We start from the raw sequence: 27,735 nt of genomic DNA, 5'->3' as shown, positions 1-27,735 counted from the left end.
TGTATATTGGCGAGAGGTTGGAGAAAAGGGAGTTGCCATCTTGATTAATAAGGATGATCTGTTTAGCTCTGAATCTTATTTTACATTTGACAATATTCATAATCTTTATTATAATATCAGTCTAATACAAAGATCACCAACGTACTTTGTTTCAGTATCATAGGTATTAAACATTAACACAAATTAGCACCTTAATACTACTGAAATCATTTTACTCCATCAGAATTTCAGGTATAATTGTGCTGAAAGAGCAAGCTGGGTGACAGAGGAAGCATTCATCGTCCATAATCTCAAGTATCTGTGACCTTAGAAACTCAAGGAGGAAATTCCAACACCCGACTGTAGATTTGACTTTCCCTTATAAGCTTTCGTTTCATTTTTAAAAATCACGTTGACAAAAGAAATTTAACCAGACAGGAAAATGCACTTAACTTTGGTCACAAAGGTAAGGATTTGAGCAGCAATTTCTACTCACTCATGTAAACTCTTAAAAAGTGCTTTACCCATGGTTTATGAAAGTCAATGACTACACACACACTTTAAATGTGCTTCTACATTCTTGTAATTGTGAGAAGTCCTGAGTACATTCCAAAATAACATGGTCTTGAGTGGGGTTCAAGGACCATGACACTATACAATTTTCCCTGGCCCTCAAAGCAAAATAAAACACCAGCTACACATCTGCATGGACAAGTGTGCCTGCCAGAGGCAGCCCTTACCTTCACAAACAGAAAAATCTCAGGCTTCTCGGAAGCTGCTTCATTTTCTTCAAAACCATCATAATAGCAGGTGGGGAAATCCTTGTTGGTGGAGAAGGCCTTGCTATGTCGGAGGGTGTAGCTGGAAGGAGAAGGCAGGTCTTCCATCATCACGCTTCCATTTTCCTGGGGCCCCTCTGGGAAGGATTCTAGGTCCTGGGTTGGTGAGTATAATTCTTCCATTGAGATGTCCCCATCCTTCCTGGGCTCACCCAGTTGAGGCTTCTGGGCCTCAGGACATACTGCATCAGGCAGGAGATATTCTCCTGCTTCTGGCTGGGAAGAGGCTAAGCTGTTTTTTTCATCCCTAGAGACACAGATTGACACAGAATCATATTCATGGTCTTCCAACTTGGTGTCATACAAATTGTTTCCTAGCCTCAAATCTTTATGGACTGCATCATAAAAATGATCTTCATTTTCTCCAGTCTGGTCTGGAAACTCATATTCCCTATGTTTTTGGATGGTGTCATAGATGCTGCTGTAGCTTTCATCATCCATGCTTATTGGCCTGATAGATCCCTTTGCAGCAGACTCGAGTAGATCTGAAATGAGTAAAGGGCTAGAGGATGCTGATCCACCTTGCAGAGGAATCAACAGCTTTTGAAATGCAGCAACTAGCAACAGCTATCAATGACAGGTCTCTAACAATCATTTACTGGAGACTTTAATAAGCAAACCACAAGTCCATTGGACAAAAGATAAAGTTTCCACTCATTTAACTCCTTCACTCCTGAAGATATTTTTATCTAGACTCTTAGATTTTTCTCACTGCCAATAATTCTAAAATGCTTTGGATAAACCAGAAGTTGAATTGAATTACAGCCCAGTCTACATTGAAATTTTGACTATTTAATCATTTGTCACTAATGGCGCTCCCTCCTGTAATTGCCTCCAAACACTGACAACATTCAAGAGGATTCTGCAATTCAGTGAAGACCTACAATTCACAATGTTAACCCATCTAATTATAGCTGGATTCATCACACAAATCAAGTCTTTGTGAATTGATACCCTAGGATAAACAAATTATACATGCTCCAGTTAGGTAAAAAATTCCATTTACATTTCTTATCTGAAAACACCACAAGGTGATTCAGCGGCAGAAGGAAAACAAGATAAATGTTCTGGCTTATGGATGCATCAATACAGACCACCCAACATGATGTGGCTTTGATCTTAAATCTATGTGGTCATTACAGTCAACAAGCATTCATTAACACCCTTTTATGTATAGAATACTGAACTAAGTGCTAAACAAAAGAGGTAGAAGATACATTCTTTGTCCTCAAGTTGATTTTAAGTACAGTTAGAGGATCAGGAAGAGAAACTAAAACCCTAACTGGCAAAGAAAAAAACTATTTAAAGTCTTTTAGTGCAAATGGCCCAGGTCTGGAATAAGTAGTAAAGAGCTGTGTGTACAAGGTTACCTGGTAGATGTCATCTGCAGATGTGTGGATATGTTCTTTTTTGTTGTTCAGTCTGGTACTCTAGTCTGCTAATGCTGGTTCCTCTTCACCATATCATGTACATCTTTCTTTTTGAAGTGACGACTCAGATAGCTTGTCAGGGGACTTTAATGTCTAGAAGTCATGTGAAAACTGAGAATCATTGCAACTCTGGTTGACAGGCTTCAAAGAATTTGATTAGGGTCTTGTAGCCAAAATATATTATACTCCTAGACTCCCATCTTGTATCCAGGAATCTTCTAGAGAGAACTTGAGCAGCATTTTTTGAGTTCTAGCTTTGGGGACAGCTGAAGAATGGGTGAGGGGAAAGAGGCCAGAGACAAGTTTTAAAGTCTAGCAATTCAGCACCTTATCCTATTGAAAAGGAATATTTAATGGGTACAAATGTCTGATAAATTATTTTAGTCTACATAATCAGGCACTTATAATTAAATTGCCTCAGCTCAAACTTTTTTCATAATTTTAGAGCTGGAAATAGCCTAGCAGATCATTCATTTGAAAAAAATCCAGGAACCTAAAAAGGGGGAGTACATGGTCCAAGTTCATGCAGAGCGTTAACGGCAGAGCCAACTTCAACTGTGGTTTTCAAACTTCCAGCTGGGTGATCGTTCTTCTACTTGCTCCTGTAACTTAGGTTTTCCAACCATTTTTTTCATGATCACACCCTGTCTACCCCTACCTCCAAGAGTAAAAAAAATTTTTTGTACTCCAAATAACCCATTTTCACTTCTTCAGTGATATTGCTCCTTTTGTCAAGCATGTTTGCTACTAAAACACAAGGAATAATCCTTATGGATTATTTACATTATTACAATAGGGTATTCTGCAATGTGTGCGTATGTGTACAGCATGTTACAGGATTCTCACGGTGATCAGGTGAGGCAATTAAGTGGCAGGTGATTAAGTTTAGGGCCTAAGTTCACACAGATAGTCTATAAATCAGGTCTCCTGTTGTCCCATCTCAGAGCACGCCTATCTTGATTTACAGGTTGTAATATGAACCAAGTTATTCTGTTAAGGTGTAAGTAAGGTCCTACCATTCCCTGCTCACACCTGGGATAGTTGCCCATTCTCTCAGTAAAAGTCAAAGTCCTTACAATAAACTTCAAGTTTCTTAATAAGCCATATTCCTCCTCCATGCCTGCCACCACTACTTTGCCCCATTGTTGACACCACAGTAGATAATATGACCTAGTTGCTGTGCCTGCAATACTCCAAAATGCTTCCATATGAAGACTTTCACATTGGCTGTTCTCTCCAGCTGGAATACAGTTCCCAACTATCTGCAGTCAATTGCTCCAGTTGCTCTAAGCCTTGCTTATATGCTGCCTTCTCTCTGACCATCCTGCTAAAAATGACAATTCATGCCAACTTCATTCCTATCCCCTTCCCTTACTAAAATCCATTACCCTACATTTTCTTTCTCTTCATCATAATACTATCACCTGGCTAGTTGAAGTGGTCCACACCTGTAATCCCAGCTACTGGGGAGGCAGAGGTAAGAGGACTGTGGTCTGAGACCATCCCAGGCAAAGGAATCCATGAGAGCCTATTCACAAAACAAATGAAAAGCAAAAGGACGGATGGCATGGCTCAAGTAGTAGAGTCCTTTCCTAGCAAGTTCTAGGTCCTGCGTTCAATCTCCAGTACTAAAACCAACAAATAAACAAACAAAAAACAACTATCACCTTCCAATATGACATATACTTTATTTATTTAAGATGTATAAAGTTTATTGTATATCTTCTCCCACTGAAACAAATTTCTTACACTGAATTATGTCTGCTTATTCATCATTACTTCAAGCACCTAGAACAATGTATACTCGATACATATCTGTTGAATAAATTTTTGATTGTTTGATATCTGTATCCTCCACTGAGCACATTAGCTCCATGAAACAAAGCTCATACCAATTTTGTTACTCTCTATATATTTAAAGCCTAGCAGACACCTGACACATAATAGGTGTTTATTAAATACTTATTGAATAAATAAATAAAATGGAGGAGATGAATCTAAAATTCAACCTTTCATTCTTGGTCCAGTTTCCTTTCTCCATTATCTAGATAAGTGTTTATCTCCTCATACAATATTATAGACTCCTATAGGGACAACCTTGGGGCCAAAATCTGGTTTTCTGTTTTGTATGTTCGAAGATTCAACTTGGTTAGTTCACATGAGGTTTAGCAAATACTGTAGAACAGGTTCACTTTAAACTCAAAAGGCATCAGTTTAGAAACTGAAATGGCAATTTATTAATTTATCACCAAAACCATAACTATTCAACTGGTTGAGAAATTAGTCTGGGAGAGTAAGCACAATAGCCTAGTCTCTACAGGCAACCAAACTTAGATAGTAGTGTTTTTCTCCCAAGACTCCTTTTAAAAATCACTAATCAGTAATCTGTGCCTTTTCTTTTTATTTCATTCTTATTATGGATTCATCAATTTTACTTACCTTTTTAGAGAATTGTTGGCTTTATTAATAATGTCTATTTGTGTAATTATTTGTAAATGCATTGATTTCTGCTCTGATCTTTATTATTTCTTTTCTTCTCTCTTTGGTTGTACTTTAGTGATTTTTAAAAAAATAAATCCCAAGATAAATGTGATGGATATCTAGATCATTGGTTTTCAGCTTTTCTTCCTTTCTACTATATGCGTTTAAGACCATGAATTTTGGGCTTCCCTCAGCTGGGTCAAGGGGGTAGGTGTAGAAGGACATTGGTTGTGGAATTTGTCAATTTGGCAAGATTTACATCATAGCATGTACAGAAACTTATGCCCAGTACCAGTTCACTGGTATTAAAAAATATTTCAACTCTTATATTCTCACAAGGAGAATCAACTGTGTACTGGTCACATACAGAGGCATTGTTTTGATGATCTGATACTTTAAGTTAAGGTCTAAAAAAAATCTCCAGCTGTGAATGTAATGCAAATGGATTCTAAGCTCTCTGACCCCATCCACTGTGTTCCTATGCATATAATGCCAACTCATTATATGATACTCAATTTGTCCAATAAATTATGAATTTGGAAAAAGGCTAAGTATTGATCTATCTGCACACAAATTTTGATATATTTTATTTTCATTACCATCCAGTTATACATACTTCTTATTTTCTGTTGAGATTTTTCCTCATTATTTATGGATTATTTGGAAATATATTGATAATTTCCAAATGGTTGAAGATTTCCTAGCTATCTTTTTGTTATTTATTTTAGCTTACTTTCATTGTTGTCATAGGACATAGTAGTTATGACTTTATCAGAATTTGTTTTGAGACTTGATTCATGGCCCAGCAAGTGGACAATCTTAGAAATATCTCCCATGTACTTGAACATAGCCTCTGTTATGAGGTACAGTATTCTGTTGATTATAATTAGTGTTTGTCAATCTCATTATTCAGTTCTTCCACATTTCTACTGATTTTTCTCCATTTATTCTATATATAACCTGCTGATGGGAAAGTTAAACTCTTCCTTCATGATCATCATATCTAATTCTTATTTCATGGCTCTAAGCTATTTTTATGTATTTTTGATGCATATTATTAAGTTTACACAGATTTAGAAATTTTATGTAATTCTGCTAGATGGACTGGCTTTTTCTCAGCAGAAAATGTCTTTATTCCTAATAGTACTTTTTGCCTTTTTCTGATATCATTTTTCTGCCAGTTGATATTTATATATTTTTTTCCTTAGCATTCAACTTTTATGTTTCCTTGTAAACGATCATTAGATTGTTATATTTTCTGGGATGAAACTGGGTAAGTGGAGTGGAAGGTAGAGGTTAAAGTGAAAACATGGTGCACAGTTGAGAATTCACAATGATAGAAAGTAAACTAAATTGGAATGAGTGTGCAGATTGTGACAAAAGTAGAGAAATAGCAGTACTGGGCTAGACTTTGCACAGCCTTGAATGCCAGGACCAGGAATCTGGACTTTATGCTGAGGGTGAGCAGACACATAACACAGAAAACAGTTCTATTCCACCACCATTTGAATTCTAGCTGGATTCAAGTCAGAGACAGGTGTTCACAGAAAACCACTTCTAGTGGCTTGTATGACTTATTAGAGCAACATGGTCTATTGATGCATCAAACATGACATCATATTTCAATCTAAGCACAGGGAGGGAACTGTGTCAGAGTTACCTGAGCTTCTGGTGGGTCTGCTGAGCAATTGCAGTCACTGTATATACACTCCTTTCAATCCACTCTCTTCTCCTTGGGGCACCATTGAATACCATTCCCAGCCACTCAGTGTCTGTCCTTTGTTTCCATAACCTTTATCTAGTTCTTTCTACCTTCTGAATTACATTCTTTATGATTGTGACTCTACCATTATAATCCATCATGGGTATCTCTTCACAAATGTTTAAATGCATATGAACCAAAAATTTTACTGTACTTTCTTACTTCTGAAATTAAAATGGTACTTGGTTGATATACCTCAGAGTTATTTTAGATTATACATCCATGAGAGGTTCTGGAGGAGCCTAGATAAAAGTCACTTATGACATTTTATTACTCATGGAAGATGAAAAAGGAAAATAAGAAAAGGGGAACATTAAATGTGAGGATGAGACAAATGGGATCCTCTTCAGTCAACATGAATAATATGGGACAAGATTACTCAATTTAAATTAATGAAGAAATTGAACACCCAGAATAATACTGCTTTTAAAATAGAATGAACTATACACCCTCAAACTCTGAAGTGGTGCATGCCCTCCCTATCCTCTCCTTGTCTTTACTGTTCTGCACTGACACTGTATCTTACCTAGGCTGGGAGCTAGGACTATGCACCCAGCCCTGGTGCCCACTCGCAGGGATGGCGTCCATAGTGTCCTCCACCCTTCTTCCTTATTCAGAATAAGTCTAGTTTCCTCCTTCCACTTCTTCTTTCTGCTGCCTCTACCATCCACAAGTCTCCTCATCGACATACTTTAGGTATTCCCTGTTACCTCTTTGGGGAAGCAGCAACCCAAAGCTCATGAGCCTGCAAATACCCAAATAAGGTGTTCAGTGTCAAAGAAGGAGAGGTGGGCATGCTCTTAGCTTGGTTGTTTTAAAGAAAGACAAAGTTACACTGCATGAGTTTGAAGGAACTGGTAGGAAGACCAAGTTTACTTAATAAGCCAAGGGGGGTAACTAGGCTGAGTAGTTTTCATCTCTGTCATTCTGCTTAAAGTGTCATATGCACTTTGCTATGGCCAATTAGAGTCTTTTGAGCTCTCTAACCCCACGTCCATTTCCAATCCATTCCTCCATCTTTAGATATTTTATTTTGTGACCCGAGTGTTCTACTGTTTGGGGAGATGGGAAAATTCTTCTCCAAAGATACTTGGGAATTTCTCTCTCTCTCTCTCTCACTCTCTCTCTCTCCTCTGTGTCCTATATACTTCTCTATATAATATTACTATACAAATTGTTACTCTGTCCCCATCATTAAGTAGCACTTAATTGCACGAACACAACTTTCATTATGAGTTTCTTGGGTTCCTGCTGTGAAATCAAAGATGTACAGATTTTTATATTAAAAACTTTAATTTAATTGTGTAGGTAGTTCACACTCACTATAAAAAATAAGAAAGTTATCTCAATTCTATTACTCAAGGTAAATAAATCAATATCCCTTACTCTTTCTCTTCCCATTTGTGTGCGTAGACACACACGCACACACACATATAGTCAATGTAGAATCTTGTGCATCATTATATCCTATTTTAAAAAAAATCTTAACATTGAGCTTATTTTTATAGGTCAGCAATGATTTTTCCAATGGTGATTCTGCCACTTCCTAACCTGGGATCCTGGGCACAATCCTCCAAGCTTTCCTAGCCTTGGTTACCTTCCTTCTAAAAGTGGAGTGTCTCCTAAATCATTGGTGGGAGGAGTAAATTTAAAAGGATGTGTGAATCCCTGGATCCTTGTAGATTATAGGTGGATTCCGTGTTGGTTTCTTACAATTATGACATATCAGTTGAGAGTTCAGAATGAAGTGATTATGGGAGTTGAAAATGATGTAGAAGTAACTTAAGTAACCACAGCATGTTAGCATATTGGAACTTTGTTCTGCTTCCTATTGCATTGATTATTATGCATTTTGGGAGTTATTTTCTTTTAATAATCTGATACCTACTCTCAATCATAATTGCACTTGCATCTTGTGGCAATTTCAACTTTCACTAGGCATTTATAGGCAGTGTTTTTAACGACGTGCGCAGGAATGAATACAGTAAGGCAGGTATTATCAAATCCATTGAAAAGATATGAAAGCCAGCTCAAGCTGATATCATGGAGTTTAGAGCCCAGGTCCACTCACAGCTGACACTGAACTTCCACTGCTAAAATTTGCTGCCACAAATTTTTACAATGTTTAAAATTTATGCTTTGTAAATAGTCTTTAGTGTCAGGGAAATATCAGATAATTGAACTATAATTGTAGCTAAGGCAATGAAAATTAACATGTGAGATTTTTTGTTTGTTTTTATCAAAGGCAAACAGTTGTAACATGCAGGGAAGAATCAAATTCAAAATCACCCTCAGGATTGGAAACCTCTGAATAGTTCTTCACTTATGGTCCACCAGGGGGCACCATTGCCTACGCCCTCCTGCACCCAGTTTCCTAAGGTTTAGGCTAGGACTAAGCAGAAGTTGTAGTTCACACATTCATTGGCTTGGTGGCTTTGTTTTTCATTTCTCAGTGATTTTGTTTTGAGTATAAGTTTCTCAAATCTTAAACATGTTGAAAATATTTGATCATCTTATTTTTACAGCCCAATTTCCCCTTTTCTTATTCCCTATTTTTCAATGAGGAATCCTTACATTAAAAATAAATTTTTTGTGTGTTTTTAACAGTGATGAGTAAAATTGTGTATATTGATAAAGCACAATGTAATACTTTGATATGTCTATACATGGTGGAATGTATAAATCAAGCCACTTAACTTGTGTTTTGACTTATACACTTATTATTTTTGTTTGGTAAGAACACTTGAAATCTTTTCTCTCTTCAATTTTTAAACATATGATATATTGTTATTAACTATAGCCCACACTTTCTTTAATAGACCTCTTAATTTTTTTCCTCCTATCTAATTGAAATTTTGTGTACATTGACAAACATCTCCCTGTACTACCCCCTCAATAGCCCCTGGTAACTACCATCCTATTCTCTGCTTCTTCCACGGTATTTTTATTTATTTATTTACTTATTTTTGGGCAGTACTGGGGTTTGAACTCCAGGCCTAACACTTGCTAGGTAGGTGCTCTATCAAGTGGGCCATCAGCTATTCTCTGCTTCTATGTATCCATTTTTTTCACACTCCACATAAAAATGAGATCAGATAGAACTTAGACTTCTGTGCCCAGCTTATTTTACCTAACATGATGTCCTCCAAGTTCATCCATGTGGTTGCAAATGACAGGATTTCCTTTTTAAAACCCAGTAATATTCCACTATGATATATATATGGTGGAAACTTAGGTAGATTTTGTATCTTGGCTCTTGTGACTAATGCAGACATTTCTTCAACATATGTATTTCATTACCTTTGGAAATATGCCCAGGAGTGTTATTGCTGGATCATATGGTAGTTCCAGTTTTAATTTGTTAAGAAAACTTCATGCTGCTCTCCACTATGCCTGCACGAATTCACATTCCCAACAGCAGTGTGCAAGTGTTCCCTTTTCTCCACATCCTTGCCAGCACTGCTTATCTTTTGTCTTTTTGAAAACAACCATTCCAACATGTATGAGGTGATAAGTCTTACATTTTAAAATAAGGGGAAATTGAGATCATGAGGAACATTTTTTTTAAAACAACTGTATGAGCCAATCAGTTTTTGTATTTTATAGCTGGGGAAATGGACTTTCTGGTAAAGTAACTTGCCCAAGGTCAGGCAGACAGCAAAGAAGCCAAGACTGAACCAAAGTCTATTTGAACTCAAGACCCAGGTTACATTCCACTTTTTCTTTTTGTGGTGAAGGGGATTGAATTCAAAGCCTTGGACTTGCTAGGCAAGTGCCCTTGCCCTACCACTGAGCTAAATCCCTAGCCCCCTGCTCCCCCGCCACCATTTTATGAGGCAGTCTCACTGTGTAGCCCAATCTGGCTTTAAATTCACAATCCTCCTTCCTTCACCTCCCAAGTGGTGGGATAAAGGTATGCAACTATTACTCCTGACTCACATTCCACTTTTTAATAACTTCCTAGGGCAAACTATTGCTAAATTCTAATTACATCTTCTTAAATTTGTTATAAAAACAAAAATAAACATTTTTAACAATGCTAATTTAGATATTTTGCAACACTTATAAATCTTTTTCCTTTATTATTTTTCTTTTCAATAATTTTTGTCCTAGATTTAATCTACAAATATCTTTGAATGCATTATATTCTTGCCCAGATTCATCTTATTTCCTAAATGACAAAGCATCCATAAAACTATCATTTTCAGATCTGGGGTGGGTCCGGAACTCTAATTTTCTAGCTAGCTCCCAAAAGATGCTTGGACTACTGAAGCATGGATGACCCTGCAAGTAGCAGACCTTTGCATACTTTGCATGGTGTTTTGCACATTGTAGGTGTCAACTCTCATGTGATAGGAAATGAAAAGCTAAAAAACAAAAGCAGAATGCAGGCTGGAGGCATGGCTCCAGAGGTAGAGTTACCTACCTAGGAAGGATGAAGCCCTCAGTTCAAACTATGGTACTGTCAAAAAAAAAAAAAAAAGAGCAAAATGCAGATGTAAACTGTAGCAGCAAATAGCTAAAATTAAAAAGACTGCCATACAAGTATAGGTGAGGATGTCTGAGTGCCTGCACTCTCATAGACTGTCTATAGGAACAGCAAATGATACAACCACCTAGCAAAAAGATCTGGCATGGTTTTGTTGTAACAACATGTACTTACTAGACGACCTAGCAGTAGATATGAATATGATGTTTAGCGAACAAAAATGAAGACATATGTCCACGAAAAACCTGTGCAAGAATGATCGTGACATCTTTTTATTCACAATATTCCCCAACTAAAAACAGTCCAGACATCTGTAACTGGTAAAACGACAAAAGAGCTGTGGCATGCCTATACAGTGCAGTGTTGGCTACGAGCTCTGTGCCATGGTGTACACTCACGTAGGGTGAGGCTGCAGCCAGGTTTGACTGGAGCTTTTTAATTATTCATCTGGAAGTCGGCAGACGGTCTCAGAGCCTTGACATGCAGTGCTCCCACAGAGCTGCTTGAATGTCCTTGTGGCCATGGTCGCTGACATGAGTGACCCACGTGATAGAAACCTTAAAAAGGGATTTGCAGTCAGGGGCCTAGCCTGGCTGTAAGCTGCCTCCAGTCTTCCCTTGAGGCTTTCCTGATCAATGTTGGATCAAAGGATCCTAATAAAAAGGAATTAACTACTGATACAGGCTAGTGTATATAAGTCTCAAATGTGTTACATTTGTTATTTAATGTGTGATTATGTTTCTTTTATATGAAGCTATACAAGGCAAAACAAATCTATAATTTTAAATGAGTCATAACAGTGGTGGCCTGGAGACAGAGGTAGACAGAGATTGTTTGGAAGGGTCATGGGGGAACTTTTTTTTGGGGGGGGGTAGTGGAATGTTCTATATCATGACAGGACTCTTGGTTGGCTATATGCATTTGCCAAAATACAAAGACTGGAACACTTAAGATGTATCCGTTTCATTCTTTGAAAATATTATCTAAAAAGAGAAAGGACTCTAAACAAATTCTGAACTGTTAAAGAAACACGGCTGGACACTTCCAGAGGAAGTATACTGATGCCTGCAGTTGACATTGAGACACATCGAAAACAAAATGAATTGATGGCTGGGTGGGTGGCTGGATATGTAGGTACACTTGGAGCAAGTGTTTATGGTAGAATCTAGATAGTGGGAAGATGGATGTTCTTCAGCTTTTCTATATGCTTGAAATTTGCCATAATAAGATTTAAAAGAAAAAGAAAAACAAACTTCTGCCTCAGCATAGATCTCTTTGATGTGCAGTTACAAAAGCAATCCTACCACTCTATTGCCCCACCACCTGTGAAGAGAGAAACAGGCAATAAAAAAGCAAAACAAAAAACATGCATTCAGACAGACTGAAAGCAATCCCGCCAAAGGCCTGGAAATACTACCCTATGCTAGGCCTTCAGTCACTCGAAGAAGCTTTCTGCAAGTGTGCTTGAAGCAGATGACACTTTCTAAAAACACAGATCAGCATGGACTGAGGCTGCCAGTGGCAAGTGGAGAGGCTAAGAGAATAGGGAAAATATTCTGGGACCTGGGTTTCTCTATGCCAGGCCCACGATTCACAAGGACCCGCTGTTGACATAGTTTACTTTGAAATGTCTGAAATTCTCTATAGAAAATCTAACTCTCTAGTAGGTGTTGTTATAATTAACCCATGATTTTTCTTCTGAGTTAACCTGAAATGATAAATTTTTGTGTTAATTGAATTCAAGTGGAAACCACGGGCGTATCAGTCCTTGGGTTAAGCTGGGGTATGGGGTCCTTAACAAAGCTTGTTCCTTATTAGAACCACTGGGAGCTTTTACTACACCAGCAATGCTACCCTAGGAAAACATCCTAGGATGGATGTGGGAGAGGGTGTAGACCAGAGGCCTGGGCATCTGTACTTTTAAAATCCCTCCTGGTGATTTTAGTATTTGTCACATAACTAGAGGTTGAATTTTTTTTTTAGTGTTGTGCTGGGTGGGGGTACATTGTGGCATTTACAAAAGTTTTTATAATGTATCAAACAGACCATACTTGAATCTACTCCCTCCACCGCTCTCCTTTATCCCAGCACACATTCCTGGAATGGTTTCAACAGGTATCATTTTGCATTTACATACATGTGTACACATTTTTGTACAGTATTCACCCCCAACACCCTTTCCCTGCCATCTCCCCCCCGAACTGGTACCAACCAACCCCTCACCCCCTCAAGACCTCTAGAGATTCAACTTTTAAAAGTTAAAAAATCCTCAAAGAGACTGCAAAAAAATATAGTTTCATTTCTAAAATGCTGTTTCGGGCAAAGTCCCTTTTCATTCTCGTTCTAAGAGATATTTGTCAAAGTGTGAAGGATCACCAAGTTCACATGAAAACAGAACAAAGTTCAGATTGACATTCTCAGAAATAATGAAACCTCATTGGTCGATATTATTTTAATTTCATCAAATGTTATTCAAACTGAAATGAAGATGCTCTAGGAAATGCAGTATGTATAGCCACAGTCCAGCCAGAACAGGTGGCTTACCTCACAGGAAGGCTAAGCATGTGCTTAAAGCAGATGACAAATTTATTTTTGGATAAAACTTCGCATTTGCTATTTCAAAAGTAACATTGAAGGAGTCATTGTGATGTAAAAACAAGATCAGAATTGTGTTGGTGTTCCTCCCACTTACTCCAGCTACAGGAGGAACTCTGGCCTTTGTGAGGACTGGTGTCACCGGGGAGTCTTAGCAGCTGGCCAGGGACTTAAGCAGAACATGGCTTCAGACCCTCCTTCTGCTCTGTCTCCCTGCCCAGGTGTCAGCACCCTGATGATTAGAAAGTCAAAGTACCCAAGGAGGAGCAGAGGAAGCCAGTGCCTGGCCCAGTGGGTTATACACTGTGAATGTGATTGAGAACAACATGCTAATTGTTCTTTGTTTGCCAAGTGGGGCCTGGTGCCAGCACAGAGCTGATTGTCCCCAGAAGCTTCCAGAGCCTCGTGAGCAGGTGTGGGGCTCTAACACTCACTGTTCTCGTTACCTTACCCACTGCTGGGGTTGTGTGGAGGTGGGGGCATAGAAGGTGCATAGCACATGGTTGTAAATATCAACAATTTACTGGGTAGGTTCCACTCCAGGTTTTATGTTTTTGAACTTTATCTTCTTAGAGAAAGAGGAAGAAAATGACTAAAAGTCAGGCTGCTAAAAATCAAAGCAAAACATAAAACTCAGGAAGAAGGTAGAGAGTTTATCCCACTACCTGTATAGATTCTCCCTGGAGCAAGGGTCTTCCCCACATGTCAAAGCTGCTTGGAGTTTAGGATGCTTGACCTGCAGTAAGGAGGATCACCAGAAAAATGACCAGACCAACTTTTCAGGGATGTCGCATTGAAAGGGTAAGTAAACTTGAAATATATGTAAAGGAAAATGTACTTAAATTTGTCATGAGCAGTGTCTTTTGATGGTGGGATTGTGAAAGAATTTGACTTTCTTTTTTTTGTAGATTTCCTTACTTATGTACTATACAAAGATTGTGCATGCCTTTAAAACTGTAAAAATATGAATTATGGGTGGCTGTGTGGATCCGCTGGTCGTGGAGCTGGCATTCTCTGTGCCCCACCTCATTAACATGACTGACAGAATGGAGACCGTTTTGATAATATTTTGCCTGTAGATTCTTCTGAAAGGATAGAGGAAGAGATTCATATTTCCAGGAAAATGCCCAGTGCTTTCCTGTGATTGTTTAAAATTTATGAAGCCATTAAAAAAGAGGTTGAGACTGCTCTTCTGCCATTCTGACAAATTGCTACCTCATTTTCTTTTCCTGGAAATAATGTAATTTGGGTCCTGTTTTTAGTTCTCCAAAGATGCAGGCAGAAGTAGGTCAGGACTATACATACCAGTTTGCTAACTTGTCCCAAATTAGCTCCATTCCTTCACTGTCTGCTTTTGACTCTTCACCTTGTTTCAAGCTCCAACTAGCTCAGAGCTGCAAGGCATAGAAATATTGAGCAACCAGGAAAAAGCAAACCAACCAAAGCACAAACCCACTAAGAACTCTGTGAGTTAGCACGGACTGATACCATTGCCCTTACTCCTATTTTAGAGATGAGGAAACTGAGATCTGGAAAGGTTCTCAAATCTTCCCTGAGTTTGTCCCCAGGGCTGTTTGCGCCTGGTGATGCTACAGGGTGGCTGGTGACACCATGTTTATTCACACCTGCGCTGGAGATACACACATCCTCCTGTCGATCTGCCAGCCCTCAGTCTTATTGCTAAGACCACGGGGGCAGCAATTTATTGGCAGGCCAAGCACACTGGTGTCATTCATGAATATTTTATGCTGGTTTTTTAAAAAATCATTTTATGTACTTAAAAAAGTTATACTTGAGAGGGGCTGGAGGTGAGGTTCAGTGATAGAGCACTTACCTTGCATACATGAGGGCCTGGGTTCCATCCTGAGCACTGCATACAACCACACACGAGAGAGAGAGAGACAGAGAGAGAGAGAGAGAGAGAGAGAGAGAGAGAGAGAGAGAGAGAAATGCATATCATATAATAAATATTATAATACATATTTAACATATGTAAGAAACACATAAATATGGCCACAAATGATATGAAAGTTTATAAAATTCTCCCTGTGCCCAGCTGCTTCCTGATTTAAGATACATACTCCCTTCTCACTCACCTCTCTGGAAGAAACTGGCAAGATCATTGGTGAATTCTATTGTCTGGCAAAACAACTGTCAAACAGTTGCTGAACTAGTCACTGCTACATGCTTCCTGTTCTCCTAGTTCTTTCCAGTTTATGTTCCGTAAATATGTGAGTCGAGTCTCAGGGACTAGATTAGATTAGCTCATAGGATGACAAATCAAGGTCAGGGCAGTGGGTTTAACCACTGCAGTGGCAGTGGAAATAGCCAGTTCTTAGGATAGGCCTGATTCAGCACAAGACGTCTATGGTCACATCACAACCTGCCTCATCTTCCTCCTCTCATCCCTTTCCCATCTTTTGAACCAATGCTGGCATTAAGAGGCAGAAGGCTTTTGGGATTTTATGTTTGTTTTTTTAAAACAGGTTGTACTATATAGCCTGGGCTGCCCTCAAATTTGTGATCTTCCTGCCTCAGCATCCCAAGTTCTAGGATTACAGATGTGTGCCACAATGCTTAGCAAGAAGGAAGCTTTTGATATGCTCTTTTCTATCACTGTAGCTCAATGTCAAGTCAACCTTACTTTTGATCTAGATCTAACCTTGTTCCTGGTTTAACAGTGGATCTCCAGGTCAAATTTTGATTTTATAACCTAGATCTGAGCAATGAGTCCATCACATATCACTTTCTTGGTAAAATGCCCAGCACATCATATCCTCTTAACTGGACATTCTGTGCAGGCTCCCACATGTCTCCAGCATTTGCATCCCAGCCCAAGTGCTGGATTCTGATAGACTGTGGGGAGCCTCTGCACACATGGCTCTGTGTGGTATTCTGAACTTCTTCCTGGCATCTTAGACTCATCTTTATAGCATACCTTCCCCATTGTGTACAGATCCAGTTAACTATCTATGTCTTAAGGTATGGTCATTCACATACCACAAAAAACATATGCTGTCGTGTACCTCCTTACATCATTTGGCATCAATGGCAAGGAGGACAGGGAACCATAACCTCAAACAATTCTTTGAGGGCTGGAAAGAAGCTACGGTCACTGGAAACCTTGGCTCTTTCTGTGCACACTCTCCAGAGGGAGTACCACCTGGCTACCATACTGCTGGTAGTATTTTTCTTCTCCATCTATCCACCTGAATACTGTGCTCCAGGCACACTATTGTGAGACAAGTAAGGAATGGTATTCTAGGACCAGTGTAAATGATTAGCTGGTAAGCAATTTCAGTTCTCATTCTAAGAGTTGCCTTAGGAGGAATATAACAGAATGCAACCTTGATAGTGAGTACAACAGGGAAACCTGCCTTATACTCTCCTGAGACACCTGAAAATTGTTCAGAATCCCCTAAAGTCCTCCCTCTGGTCCTCACTATTAAATCTTTCACAGGATCTAGAACACTAAACTATTGTTTAAAAGCAGAGGTAGATATAAAGGAAGTGATAGGAGGACAAAAGAGCTCAGGACCTGCAATCGTGGAGGTCCCAGGTCTGAGTCACAAGCTGTGATCTCGAGCATGTCCCTCTCTGGTCTCACTCCTTCATCTGGATATCCTCAAGTGTGATGGGCTTCCATATTTTCTAAGGTACTTTCCAGCCTTCATATTTGATGAGTCTGTGTTTTTCTCCACTATGGAAAAACAAAAGAAACTACTTACTTTCATTTTCACCCAAGCCACTCTGTAGTGTTATTAGAAGCAGGTAATTATACGCTTCATCGAGATGATGCATTCACCCTGCCATCCATGCGTTTGCATGGTGATAACCTCCTAGTGGGTTAACAGATGCCTAGATTACAATGTCCTGTGGGAGCAAATTCTTCTATTCCTCCTACCTCGGTTAATAGAATTATGCACACAGGAGGCCCTTGCTAATGTGCTGAATGGAAAGATTTGGATTAGATTATACTATCTTTCCAAGCACCATGGCACAAAGAATGTCTTTAGAAGCTTAGGAGGTTAGAAATGCATTTTATAGAAGAGAAAAAAATCTCTGTGCTCAATTAATTGACCTGGGGACTCTGTGGAGCTCAAGCCAACTCTGTAATTGAACATAAATGTGCTCAAACTGCCAATACTCAGATTTCAAGACTGCTCCACCACTTTGAAAGTTTCCAAAGGACTCAAGAAGCATGTCCAAACATGCCTCAGAAAGCCATTCAAAGGAGCCAACATAATCTGACACTTTCATAGTATCCTCAGGGAAGGAATAAGTGATTAACATTTGCTATTTAGAATACAATGAAAGCTTCTTACATGTAAAATGCAGAGTTGAATTCAATAACAGCTAAGGTCCTTCTTGGATTTAACTTTCTTTAGTCATCCATGAACTTAAATACCCTTAGAAATAATCAATGCATACATTATATCATTATTAAGGGAGAAATGTTTTAAGGTTCCTTCCGGGTGTATTCTAGACACATGGAGAAATCAAAAAGAAAACAAATGTGTATGGTGGAGAAAGAAATGGAAAGTGAGGGATAGGAGGATAAATTCACATCCTGGGTTCTTTGAATGTTTTCTGCTTCCTTATTGGCAAATTAACTCCAACCAGATTCTGATTACAGGTTGAAAAGAAAGGGTTAATCAAACATACATCACAGAGTTCCAAGTGTAGTAGGGTTCCCAAATTTATTTTTAAAGCATGATCCACATGCACAGAGAGTGAGTACTGTTTTAAAATATATTTATGTGAAACTTTTTTCCAGAAGGGACTTAGTTGACCTAAACTAAATGTAAAACTCAGCAAAGAAATAAAATCAAGTTGGGATAAACTCCAGCAAAGATGCCATGTAAAAGATCAATAATAATGGTCAACAACTCTCCTTTGTGAAGACACATATTAAAATACAGTACCAAATATTCAGATAAGTTAAAGAATTTCTTTCTCTTCCAACTTGCTCAATACTTCTTCAAAGTATTATTTCTACTGCGCATGTCCAAAGTGTCACCCAGCTTTTTGAGGATAGAAAACAGAAATGTTTCCATTATACAAAATTATAGAAACTTGAAGGGATTAACTAATTTGCCTACAGTCACACAACTAGGTTTGGCAGAACTCTTCAAACAAAGGAATGGGCTTCTGAAAATTGTCTATAAGTTTTCCTAAAGGTTTTAAAGAAATAAATACCCATAGCCCTTGGGTACCTTAAATGTAGTTCTTCCTAAAAGAACATTAATTAGTATAAATTTAATCCCTATCATTTTGTTTTTAGACAATTGCAGCTTTCAAAACATTTGAAATTATTAATAGTTGTATAAGCTTATCAACCAAGATGATTTCTATTTAAGTGAATAGTTAATGACTGTGGGAAGTGTGAACTACAAAGCTTTGAATGGAGAGTGATTCAATAGTGGAGTTAGGGAAAAGATTCTAAAGCAGAAATGAGCTTTATAGCTTTGAGAAACAAGAAATAAGAAGGAGGTCAGTTTGTCAAGGTCTATGTTTGTGAGGCAGTCAGTTGGGGAACTGACGGCTGACAAATACTCAGGAGGGGAAGATGACATGGGGCATCATCAGCCGAGGTAGGGAGCGAAGAGTCATTCTGAGAGGCATGAGAGACCATGTATGAGGACCAAACACCCAAACCACAGGAAGTGGTTTTCTGACTGAAAAAGCTCTGTTTGGCTGCTGAGTGAAGCTCAGACAATGAGGAGCAGGAAGGAAGGCAGAAGCTGGAGAAGCAGGTATAACAGGGTCCAGAGAAGAAGAGGTGGCTTGAGGCATTGCTGAAGTTGAGAAGCAGAGGAGGGTCCGCGTAATGTAAAGCAGGTAATGTCAGAAGGCAAGTTGTGCTGTTAGAAAGCACAAAGGTTGGTCATGTAGACAAAAAATCAGCAGGCAGGTGAGTCATTAGTAAGAGGTTATGTGACACTGGCATGAGGTACTGACCAACAAGGGGTCAGATCCACAAACCAGTAGATCATATGGCAAGTGGATGTCCAGCTCTTTGAGCAGGTGGCATTAGGAGCTGAATCATGTGCTCCTGCCTACCCAAAGTTTATGTGTTGAAGTTCTAACTCCCAGCACCTCAGGATGTGACTGTATTTAAGGAGGTAATTAAGTGAAAACAAGGTCATAGGAGTTGGTCCCAACCTAATATGATTGCTGTTCTTATAAAAAAGATATTAGGATACAAACACATGCAGAGAAAAGACCGTGTGAAGACACAGAGAGAAGACAGCCATGTATAAGTCAAGGAGAGAGGCCACAGAATAAAACAACCCTGCTACTACCTTGCTTTTAGACTTCCAGCCTTCAGCATCGAGAGAAAACAAGTTTCTGTTGTTTAAAGCTATCTCATCTGTGGTCTTTGCTATGACAGCCCTTCCAAACTAATGTAGGTGGACAACGTCCATGAAAACTTCCATGAATCCTGGGAGGTCGTAACTTACCTGAGTGCTACGTGTGAGTAGCTCAGGGAGGATGCTGAGTATAAGGGAGTCATACAAGAACAATAGGAAATTCATGAGGTACTGGGAGGTTCCACCAATCATTGGGTGACCCTGGAGAAATCAAGGGATGGCAGTGAAACTGCTTATTGAGACACGAGTATCTGAGTGCTCTAGATGAGTTATGTGGAAGAGAAAGTAAGAAGGTACGGGACTAACATACTGTCATGTTTCAATTTCCTGTTTCCCAAACTTGCTGTACCACACAATCATCTGTGGCTTCTGTTAAAAACATCTCAAATCCCTCCCCTAAAGAGGTGCACCATGAAATATGTGTGTTATCTGAGAACTTCTGTTTTTCACAAGCCCTGGGTGTCTCATAGTCAGGTATGTTCAGGAAATATTGAAGTAGGCAGTAATTAGTAACCTGATGTCTTACGCTGTGGTGTGCAACTGACACAGGATGCCTGATGGACACATGGGGAGATGCTCTCCCATGAAATATAGGGATTCTTTTTACATAGAGAAAAGCCTCAGCTGACAAGGGACATTTTGGTTACTAAATTCTTAAAGTGTGGAAGGAACACAAGGATAATTGAACTTTGGTTTCCTGATTTATAGTCCAGAAAGTGCTTTGCATAAAGGTCTGACTTGGTTTGCACCCTGTATAAGGTTGAATGTGTCACAGCTGAGACCTATAGATGCAGCAGTTCTGGATATAGCCCTTCTCTTCTGATGATCAGCCAGCTGCTATCTTCACATGTCATCTATGTGACATCAATTTTGTCTACCTTTTATAAACCTAGTGAGGTTCACTCACTAGGGTTTGTTCACCCTAGTAAGTGAACAAACAGGGTGTGCACAGTTATAACCCCCAAAGGCCAGAAAACTGAAGCTCTGGTAAATTAGATATTACATAAACTCTCATGGAACTCAGCTTTACTAAATTGGTGAATATATTTGGGGTAAAGTGAAAAGTACAAGGAAAACTTAGAACCAAGTGCTCAGTGTTGGCAGGTTTTGGGGTCCATCTCTTGCCTCGGTTTTCTTCTGTATTACTTTCATTCCCTGGTAGACTTACTTTTATAGTGACAATGATGACCAAAAATGGCTCATGGCTTATATTTTACCTATTTAGTACTTGTGCCAAAACACTAACTGTTTTCCAACTGTTTCAACAAAAGCTTCAGGATTGGGTGAGTCCTTTGGGGCTTGTCTTGGGCATGTGTCCATCACTAAACAAATTCCTGTGGTAGATGAAGTAGAACTGGCTCTAATGGGACAGGTATCAAATCATTGCAATCTGCTTGTTACTTTTCTGGTTTTACATGAAAAGTCCCATACCCTAGGAAAGTCCTTAGTTTAGAGAAAAACCAGAACAGTTGACACCTCAGGACTCCACCCTGGTGAAGGAGTTAATGGCCAGCCACATTTGACTCCCACAGACTATGTGTGAAAAAGGGTGGTCTCACCAAGGAACCATCAGAAAAAGAAGTAATGAATGCTGCATAGGCTAAGGCAGCAGAATAAGGTCCTCTCTGTCTTTCTAGATTGGAGGCTCAGTGAGGGCAGGGACTTATTTTCATTTCTTTTGAAAAAAATGAACATGTTGCTCTCCACCTGGAAATTTTTTGAAAGAATTTATTGTTTCTTTAATTTTATTAAATATTTGAAAAATTAGAATGAAGAATGCCTAATAAATAGTTCATAGTATACAGGATCATTTTTAATAATATTGAAAAGTAGTGTAATCCATCTTATTTGACTGAGATTATACAAATGTAATCTTCCTGAAGATGGGTTAGGTAGAGTTTAAATGAACTTTCAAAATCACTAAAGTGCTAAGATCCTTTCCTCTATTAAAATTAAAACCTGCATTATGTTTTCTTTACATTAATATCTAATATATATTAGAAAGTGGATCTTTACATACTCTCCTAGTGACTCGAAATTCAATTCTTTAGTTTCAGTTTTTTGTTTAATTAGCACCGAGCAGTAGGCAGGAATTGTTTTTCTTTGGCCAGGGTGTGGCTTTGGCCCTAAAACCTTCTTCCTGTAACTTTTAACCTCTGATCTAACTCTGGCCAACAATGAGTTACGGATCACAATTGGGAGTTTTAAAAGAGAAATAATTGCATAAATAGCTATGCCTTTACCTTTGAAAATACAGTAAGATTTTAAAAACATTCTGTGAAGACAAAGACTTGAATTGGGTTAGTTTGTGTGAGTTTAGCCAAGTCTGTTCATCTAGACTTGAAGGCTTTCCATATAAAATCCCTTTCTCAAAAGCTGAGCTGAAAGAATATTGTAAGTGAATGTTATTATTTGTCTACCTAAATAAACACTGTTTCTGTCTAAAAATAACATTAAAAGTGAAACATTTGTGTTACTCTTAAAATTTTAATTTATCACTAAATTCCTAGAATGAAACTATAGTGAACTTCTTGGCAGACTTCCCAGCACCCATTCTCATTTCCATCAAGAAAAAAAAGTGCAGTTTGAATAAAACAGTTTCTGTCCACTGCTCAACTCAAGGTGTGGACTGAATTTGAAGCAATTACATATTCTTTGCTGGGTTAGATTTGGTCATGTGATTGAAGGAGCAGGTGCTAAGACTTCTGAGAGAAAAAGATGTAGAAGTCACTTCTATCACCCAGTGAATGTAAAAAATGGGTCACATGGTTTCTATGGATTGCTGGTAGCTATCTTTGCCACTAAAGGAGCCAGAAGCCAATTTTATTAACAGCCAAGTGGAAATTAGAGAGAACACAGTGTATGATTAACATTGTGAAGCTGCTAATTCAACCAGTCCTGAAATCTGCCCTACCTCTGCATTCTTTGCTCTACCTGATAAATACCCTTATTATTTAAGCCCATTTGAAACAGGATTTTAATTATGGTTGAAATAGTAAGTATATTGGGGATAACAGAAGTCTGGTATCAAAAGGTTCTGATGTTCTTGACATTTTGTCCCTTTGTTCTTGACCATTTTTTCTTACAGAGGAGACAAAAGTGTATCGAACACTTTGATCTGACCTAGTCACACAGGCAGTACATGGTGGAAAAGAGGGGCCCTTCTTGCCTGATGACCAGTCAGCTGCTATCTTCACAACACATGCCACCTATATGGCAATCAATCTTGTCTATAAGCCTTCATGGTGCTAGCGAGTGAACAAATAGGATGTGCATAATCACAGCCCCCAAGGGCCAGAAAAATTGAAGCTCTGCTTGACTGGATATTACATAAACTCTCACGGAACTCAGCCTTACCATATTCTGGGGCTCATAATGACAATAATTACTAACATTTACCATGGCCAAATACTGTGCTGAGGACTTCACTTGACAACAACCCTAAATGGTTGTCACTATAACAGAATAGTGCAGACGAGTTGCAGGTAGATTGTTGGAGATGATCACCTAAAATTGCTCAGGTAATGATGAGTGACAGGATGAGGATACAGTTTTAGGTCTGGCAGATTCTAGGATTGAACTAGACAGCTTCTACCTTGCCTTCCAGCTCCAACAACCTATGGCTCTAAGATGCCCAAGTAAATCAATGCACAGGCTAGCCTTATGTTCAAGCCTTACGGCTTGAAACTGGAATTAACTTACCAAAGCACAAATACTAACGGACAGAATACATCCAGATCTTAATTCTCTCCCCAGTCTTCCAGACTCATGCTAATAGCTGTACTCTGAAGGTCGGATCAGTGGGCCAAGTTCAGACTTTGATATCTAAGGTCCACTACTGCAAGGTCCTAATCTAGGTACGGGTTTAGAGCCAAGACCTTAACATTTGAGGATATCGCACGTGATTAATACTCTTAAGATACCTGCTTTTACTTTTTTGAGCGTCTGCTAGGGATAGAGTAGCGAACAAGAATGAAAATGTTTTCCTGGTGCTGGCATCTTAAGAGGGTGCAGGCAATAAATCTAGACAGTCTTACGACGTCCCGTTAGATGCAACGAGTCCTGGTCTATGGCAGAGCCCGTGTTTGGCAATGCAGATACAAGGAGGAAAAAGAGATTATCCTCTATTTGGTAAGTGGGCCTGGACAACCCACGTGTTAACGCATAAATGTCTCTGGCCGTCTCTTTCTGCCAGTAAGTCTAAAGCTTATTCAGCTGTTTAGAGTAAACTTCCCATATCGGCCAGGAGCACAGTTCTGCACACGCAGCTGTCAAAAGAATTGCTCACTTCTCAGCTGTGTGAAAAGATGGCAAATTGAATTCCAAGATCCTAATCGGCTTTTATTAAGGATCCCAAATAGCGTTGCGATGAGCTGACCAGAGGAGGGTTATTTTGCCGACGGAAAAAGGCTGAGGAAAGCCGAAAGAGCCAACAAAAGGCGAATTGGCTGTTTCAGAGATTTTCTTCCCGGTAGAGGCGAACGCAGAGGGGATCCTCATCATCCTGCCTAAAACCGGCCGGAGGATTTGGCTGTGGATCCTGGAATCGGCTAAACCTTTTCTAGACTTGGGTTGGACCTTCGTGCAGCCCAAACCGTTTTCTCCGCGGCCACCAAAGCTTCCAAATCTAGGATGATAAGAAAAAGGGCTCGGCTGGGAGAGAGAACAAACTTTCTCTCCCAGGTACAGTTCAACCTCCGCAGGCTCCAGGTAGTACGTGAATCCAGCCAATCGCAAGGCGAGTTCCATTCAGCCCTGACTCGGGCAGCCAATCCAGTCAAACGTCTCAGACACCGCCTCGGGGCCCGGCCGCTCTGCGCTGGAACCGCGGCGCACACCCAGGGCAGAGCCCCTGCAGCGCGGACCGCCGTTGAGGACGGGCCGGCGGCTACTCCCGCTACTGCGCAGGCGCCTCAGGAAGAGCGCTGCTTCGCCCCTCCGGCTCCGGGTCCCCCCTAGCCCGCGAGCACCCAGAGTGCGGGGTTCCGCGAGCGCCAAGTTCCGCACGCTGGACCGGGGCGAGGCGGCGGCGGCGGCGGCGGCGGTGGGTGAGTCTGAGCGCCGCGCGCCCGGCGTTGTGGAGGGACGCGCCGCTCCCTCACGGTTCCTGGACGTCTGGGAAACAGGGGTAGTGAGGCCGTCCCCTCCTTGTCCCCATCACACTCGCATCCCCCGGGGATGCGGACGACGGGTCCCGACGCCGCGGGGACGGGAGGGAGAAGATGGAGCAGGTGGGCGTGGAGTGGGGACAGCCGTGGGGTCCAGGGGACGCCGAGGGGCCGGGCGGGGAGGGGAGGGGGAAGGAGAGGCGTCTGTTGCGGTGTCCAAGGCACGGGCGTGCACCTGCCTGAAGGGCAGACTTGACTCCAATCATGGATGGCTGCGTCGTTCTGTTTAAAAGCTCGTTTTCTAGAAGACAAGCAAGCCAACCAGCAGAGCATGCCATTTCAGATGTCCCCACGTCCCCACGAAAGGGCCGGATACCATGGCGAGTGCTTCCTTTCCCTGTTACCCCACCCGATGAAGCAATGGTGTCCTACTTTATAGACACAGAGGGGAAGGGGGCTATCCGAGGTGACGCAGCTGGTGACACGTAGATGCGTTCGGGTTTACATTAGGGTTGACCCCAGATGGGCTTTGCCCCGTCCCTGGGGCCTTCTGGTGGGCCTGAGCCTGAAGACAGGGTGAGTGCTGTAGGAATCAGCTGGTTTCAGTATTATGGTTTCTCTCTCTCTCTTCAATCTAAGGGAACTAAGAGCTTGTGAGCTCTCCTTTTCTAACACTTTCCCACCTGATTTTTAAACTAGTTACAAAATGTAATTTGGAAGAAATTTTGATGAAAGCAAAAGGGGTCCATGAAGAGGGATATTTTACTAGGAAGAATGTCAGGGAAGCGTAACTTCTGAAGATGCTAGAAAATCTTGTGTGCCTTAGGAAATCGAAGAATAATTTAGAATTCTACAGTTGTTAAGACTAAGTTTTTCACAGTTGTTTCACTTTTTTCCTTGTTAAGAAGTTAGCTGATAATCTAAAGGCACTGGCTTATCTTTGTGCAGAGACAATGCTATTTTAAAGCGGTGTAGGAGTTTCATTGAATTGCAGAGTGGATGGCATGCTAATGGTGGCAAGTAACTTTCACCACATCCTTTCCCAGTGCCATATGGGCTAAGAATGCCAGTGAAAGTTGACTGACATAATTCCATCCAAGTAAGAAAGGCATCTCGGAGGAGGTAGGTGTTTTGTCCCTTGAATTGGAGACTACATCATACTGTCAGTTGCTGCTGTGGGATTTAGATGTAGCCTAGCTAGGTCTGCTTTTTATCTTTCCTTTGATATTTTTTGTTGGTATGAAAAAATTGCAAAATTTTCTCAATATCTTATAATATAACAGTTTTATTCTCTAGAAGCTTGATTTTCATTCCTTGAAAAAAAAAAAACTACTTGAGAACGTCTCACAGTAATTTGTATATAGCTTAGCACTTGCTGTTATAATGAAATGGAATGTGCTTGACATAGATCCAAGCACTGCTAATAAAAGATGTTCTGGCAGGTGAAGTTACGTTAATAGTTTGGAGATTGTTTCCAGACTTGTTTACTGGCTAGTACTATACTTAAACACTTGTTGAGGACATGAAATTAGTAAGAGCATAGTAAAGCCACTAGTTGCCTTCTGGGCTTGACCAGTACTGAAGTCACTTCACCATATGTAAAAAGAGAATAGACCATATAATTAATAATTTATTTTATAGTTTCACAACAATATTCTGCCTGTTATAGTACAGACTTTTTCCCCTAACATAACAGCTTTGTTACTACAATGAATAAAGGGAAACTAATTTTGAGAGCCTGTTTTGTAACCTTTATGCATTTCCATTTTACACACAAGGAAGCTGAGCTGGGAGAAAACAAATCTGACCCAAATTGCCCATGTGATAAGTGTGAGCTCAGATATTAGATCCTTCTCTTTCCACTGTGTTCATGATACTAAGGATGAAGACCTCTTGGATCCAGGCATTGTGCTAAAAGAGTAGTGATCTTTTTTTTCTTCCTTCCTTCCTTCTTTCCTTCCTTCCTTCCTTCCTTCCTTCCTTCCTTCCTTCCTTCCTTCCTTCCTCCCTCCCTCCCTCCCTTTCTTTTTTTTTTCTTTTCTTTTCTTTTTTTTTTTTGGGACGAGGTTTCACAGTGTGGCACAGATTGGTCCCAAATTGGCTATCCTCCTGCCTCAGCTTCCAAGGACTGGGATTACAACACACACAACTTTGAGCATCTCTTTACTCAAGATTTGGGGAAGAAAGATTTTGATTTGTATTTTGTGGGAGAGAGACAATCAGGTTTTTGTTATGGCGTTTGGCATAGGAAAAGTGTTGTAAAATAGTTTCACATTAAAACATTCAAATCTGTATTATGGGATATACAGTTCACATAATTTTTGAGGTAAAATGGGATGACAAATATGTTTCCTGTTTTGTGGTAGGGCATGTAAGATTATAATTTCACTTCCCTCTGCTGTTTTAAAGAATAGTTTTATTGAGGTATAAGTTATGTACCATTCAGTTCACTCAGATTTATGTAGTTGTGCAACCATCACCACAATGGATTTGAAGACACTTTATATCACCCTAGAAAGAAACCTTTTACCCATTGGCACTTACTCCCCACTTTTCCCCAGCGCCTAGAACTAGGTAACTACTAATACACTTTGTGTCTCTACAGATTTGCTTATTCTAAACATTTCATCTAAATAGAATCATATAATAGGTTATCGTTTGTGACTGCCTGTTTCACT

The 27,735-nt window shown here is 39.9% G+C and overlaps 2 protein-coding genes and 1 long non-coding RNA gene across 6 annotated transcripts in view; 1 reads left to right on the top strand and 2 right to left on the bottom strand.

Annotated features, from left to right (window-relative positions):
* The window catches only part of Clic5 (chloride intracellular channel 5), a 157,707-nt gene extending 155,282 nt beyond the window's left edge, over positions 1 to 2,425 (bottom strand). The window contains exons 1-2 of one of the 2 annotated variants that reach the window (XM_074082010.1): positions 2,189 to 2,425; positions 720 to 1,065 (exon numbers count right to left, since the gene is read on the bottom strand). In XM_074082010.1, coding sequence (XP_073938111.1) covers positions 720 to 1,065; positions 2,189 to 2,202 — 360 coding nt within the window. In that variant the 5' untranslated portion in view covers positions 2,203 to 2,425. Of the gene's footprint in view, positions 1 to 719; positions 1,364 to 2,188 lie in introns of those variants that run through there. The other variant, XM_074082009.1, reaches the window with a different exon arrangement.
* An 8,848-nt stretch (positions 2,426 to 11,273) lies between these two features.
* On the bottom strand, positions 11,274 to 24,841 carry LOC141425622 (uncharacterized). Its single transcript, XR_012450625.1, has 5 exons — positions 23,652 to 24,841; positions 17,114 to 17,275; positions 15,410 to 15,445; positions 14,881 to 14,969; positions 11,274 to 11,537 (listed from the first exon to the last, which is right to left on the bottom strand). It is a non-coding gene; the product is annotated as an uncharacterized lncRNA (long non-coding RNA).
* Positions 13,968 to 27,735, top strand: part of Enpp4 (ectonucleotide pyrophosphatase/phosphodiesterase 4) — a 31,395-nt gene continuing 17,627 nt past the window's right edge. Inside the window, exon 1 of one of the 3 annotated variants that reach the window (XM_020185489.2) lies at positions 13,968 to 14,376. The gene's annotated coding sequence lies outside the window, so the exon portion shown is untranslated. The other 2 variants (XM_074082008.1, XM_020185488.2) reach the window with 2 other exon arrangements.

The sequence above is a fragment of the Castor canadensis genome, chromosome 8 (genome assembly GCF_047511655.1).
Source record: "Castor canadensis chromosome 8, mCasCan1.hap1v2, whole genome shotgun sequence".
Classification (NCBI taxonomy): domain Eukaryota; kingdom Metazoa; phylum Chordata; class Mammalia; order Rodentia; family Castoridae; genus Castor; species Castor canadensis.
The sequence above is the reverse complement of the archived record's forward strand: the minus strand, read 5'-3'. Positions and strand labels throughout refer to the sequence as shown.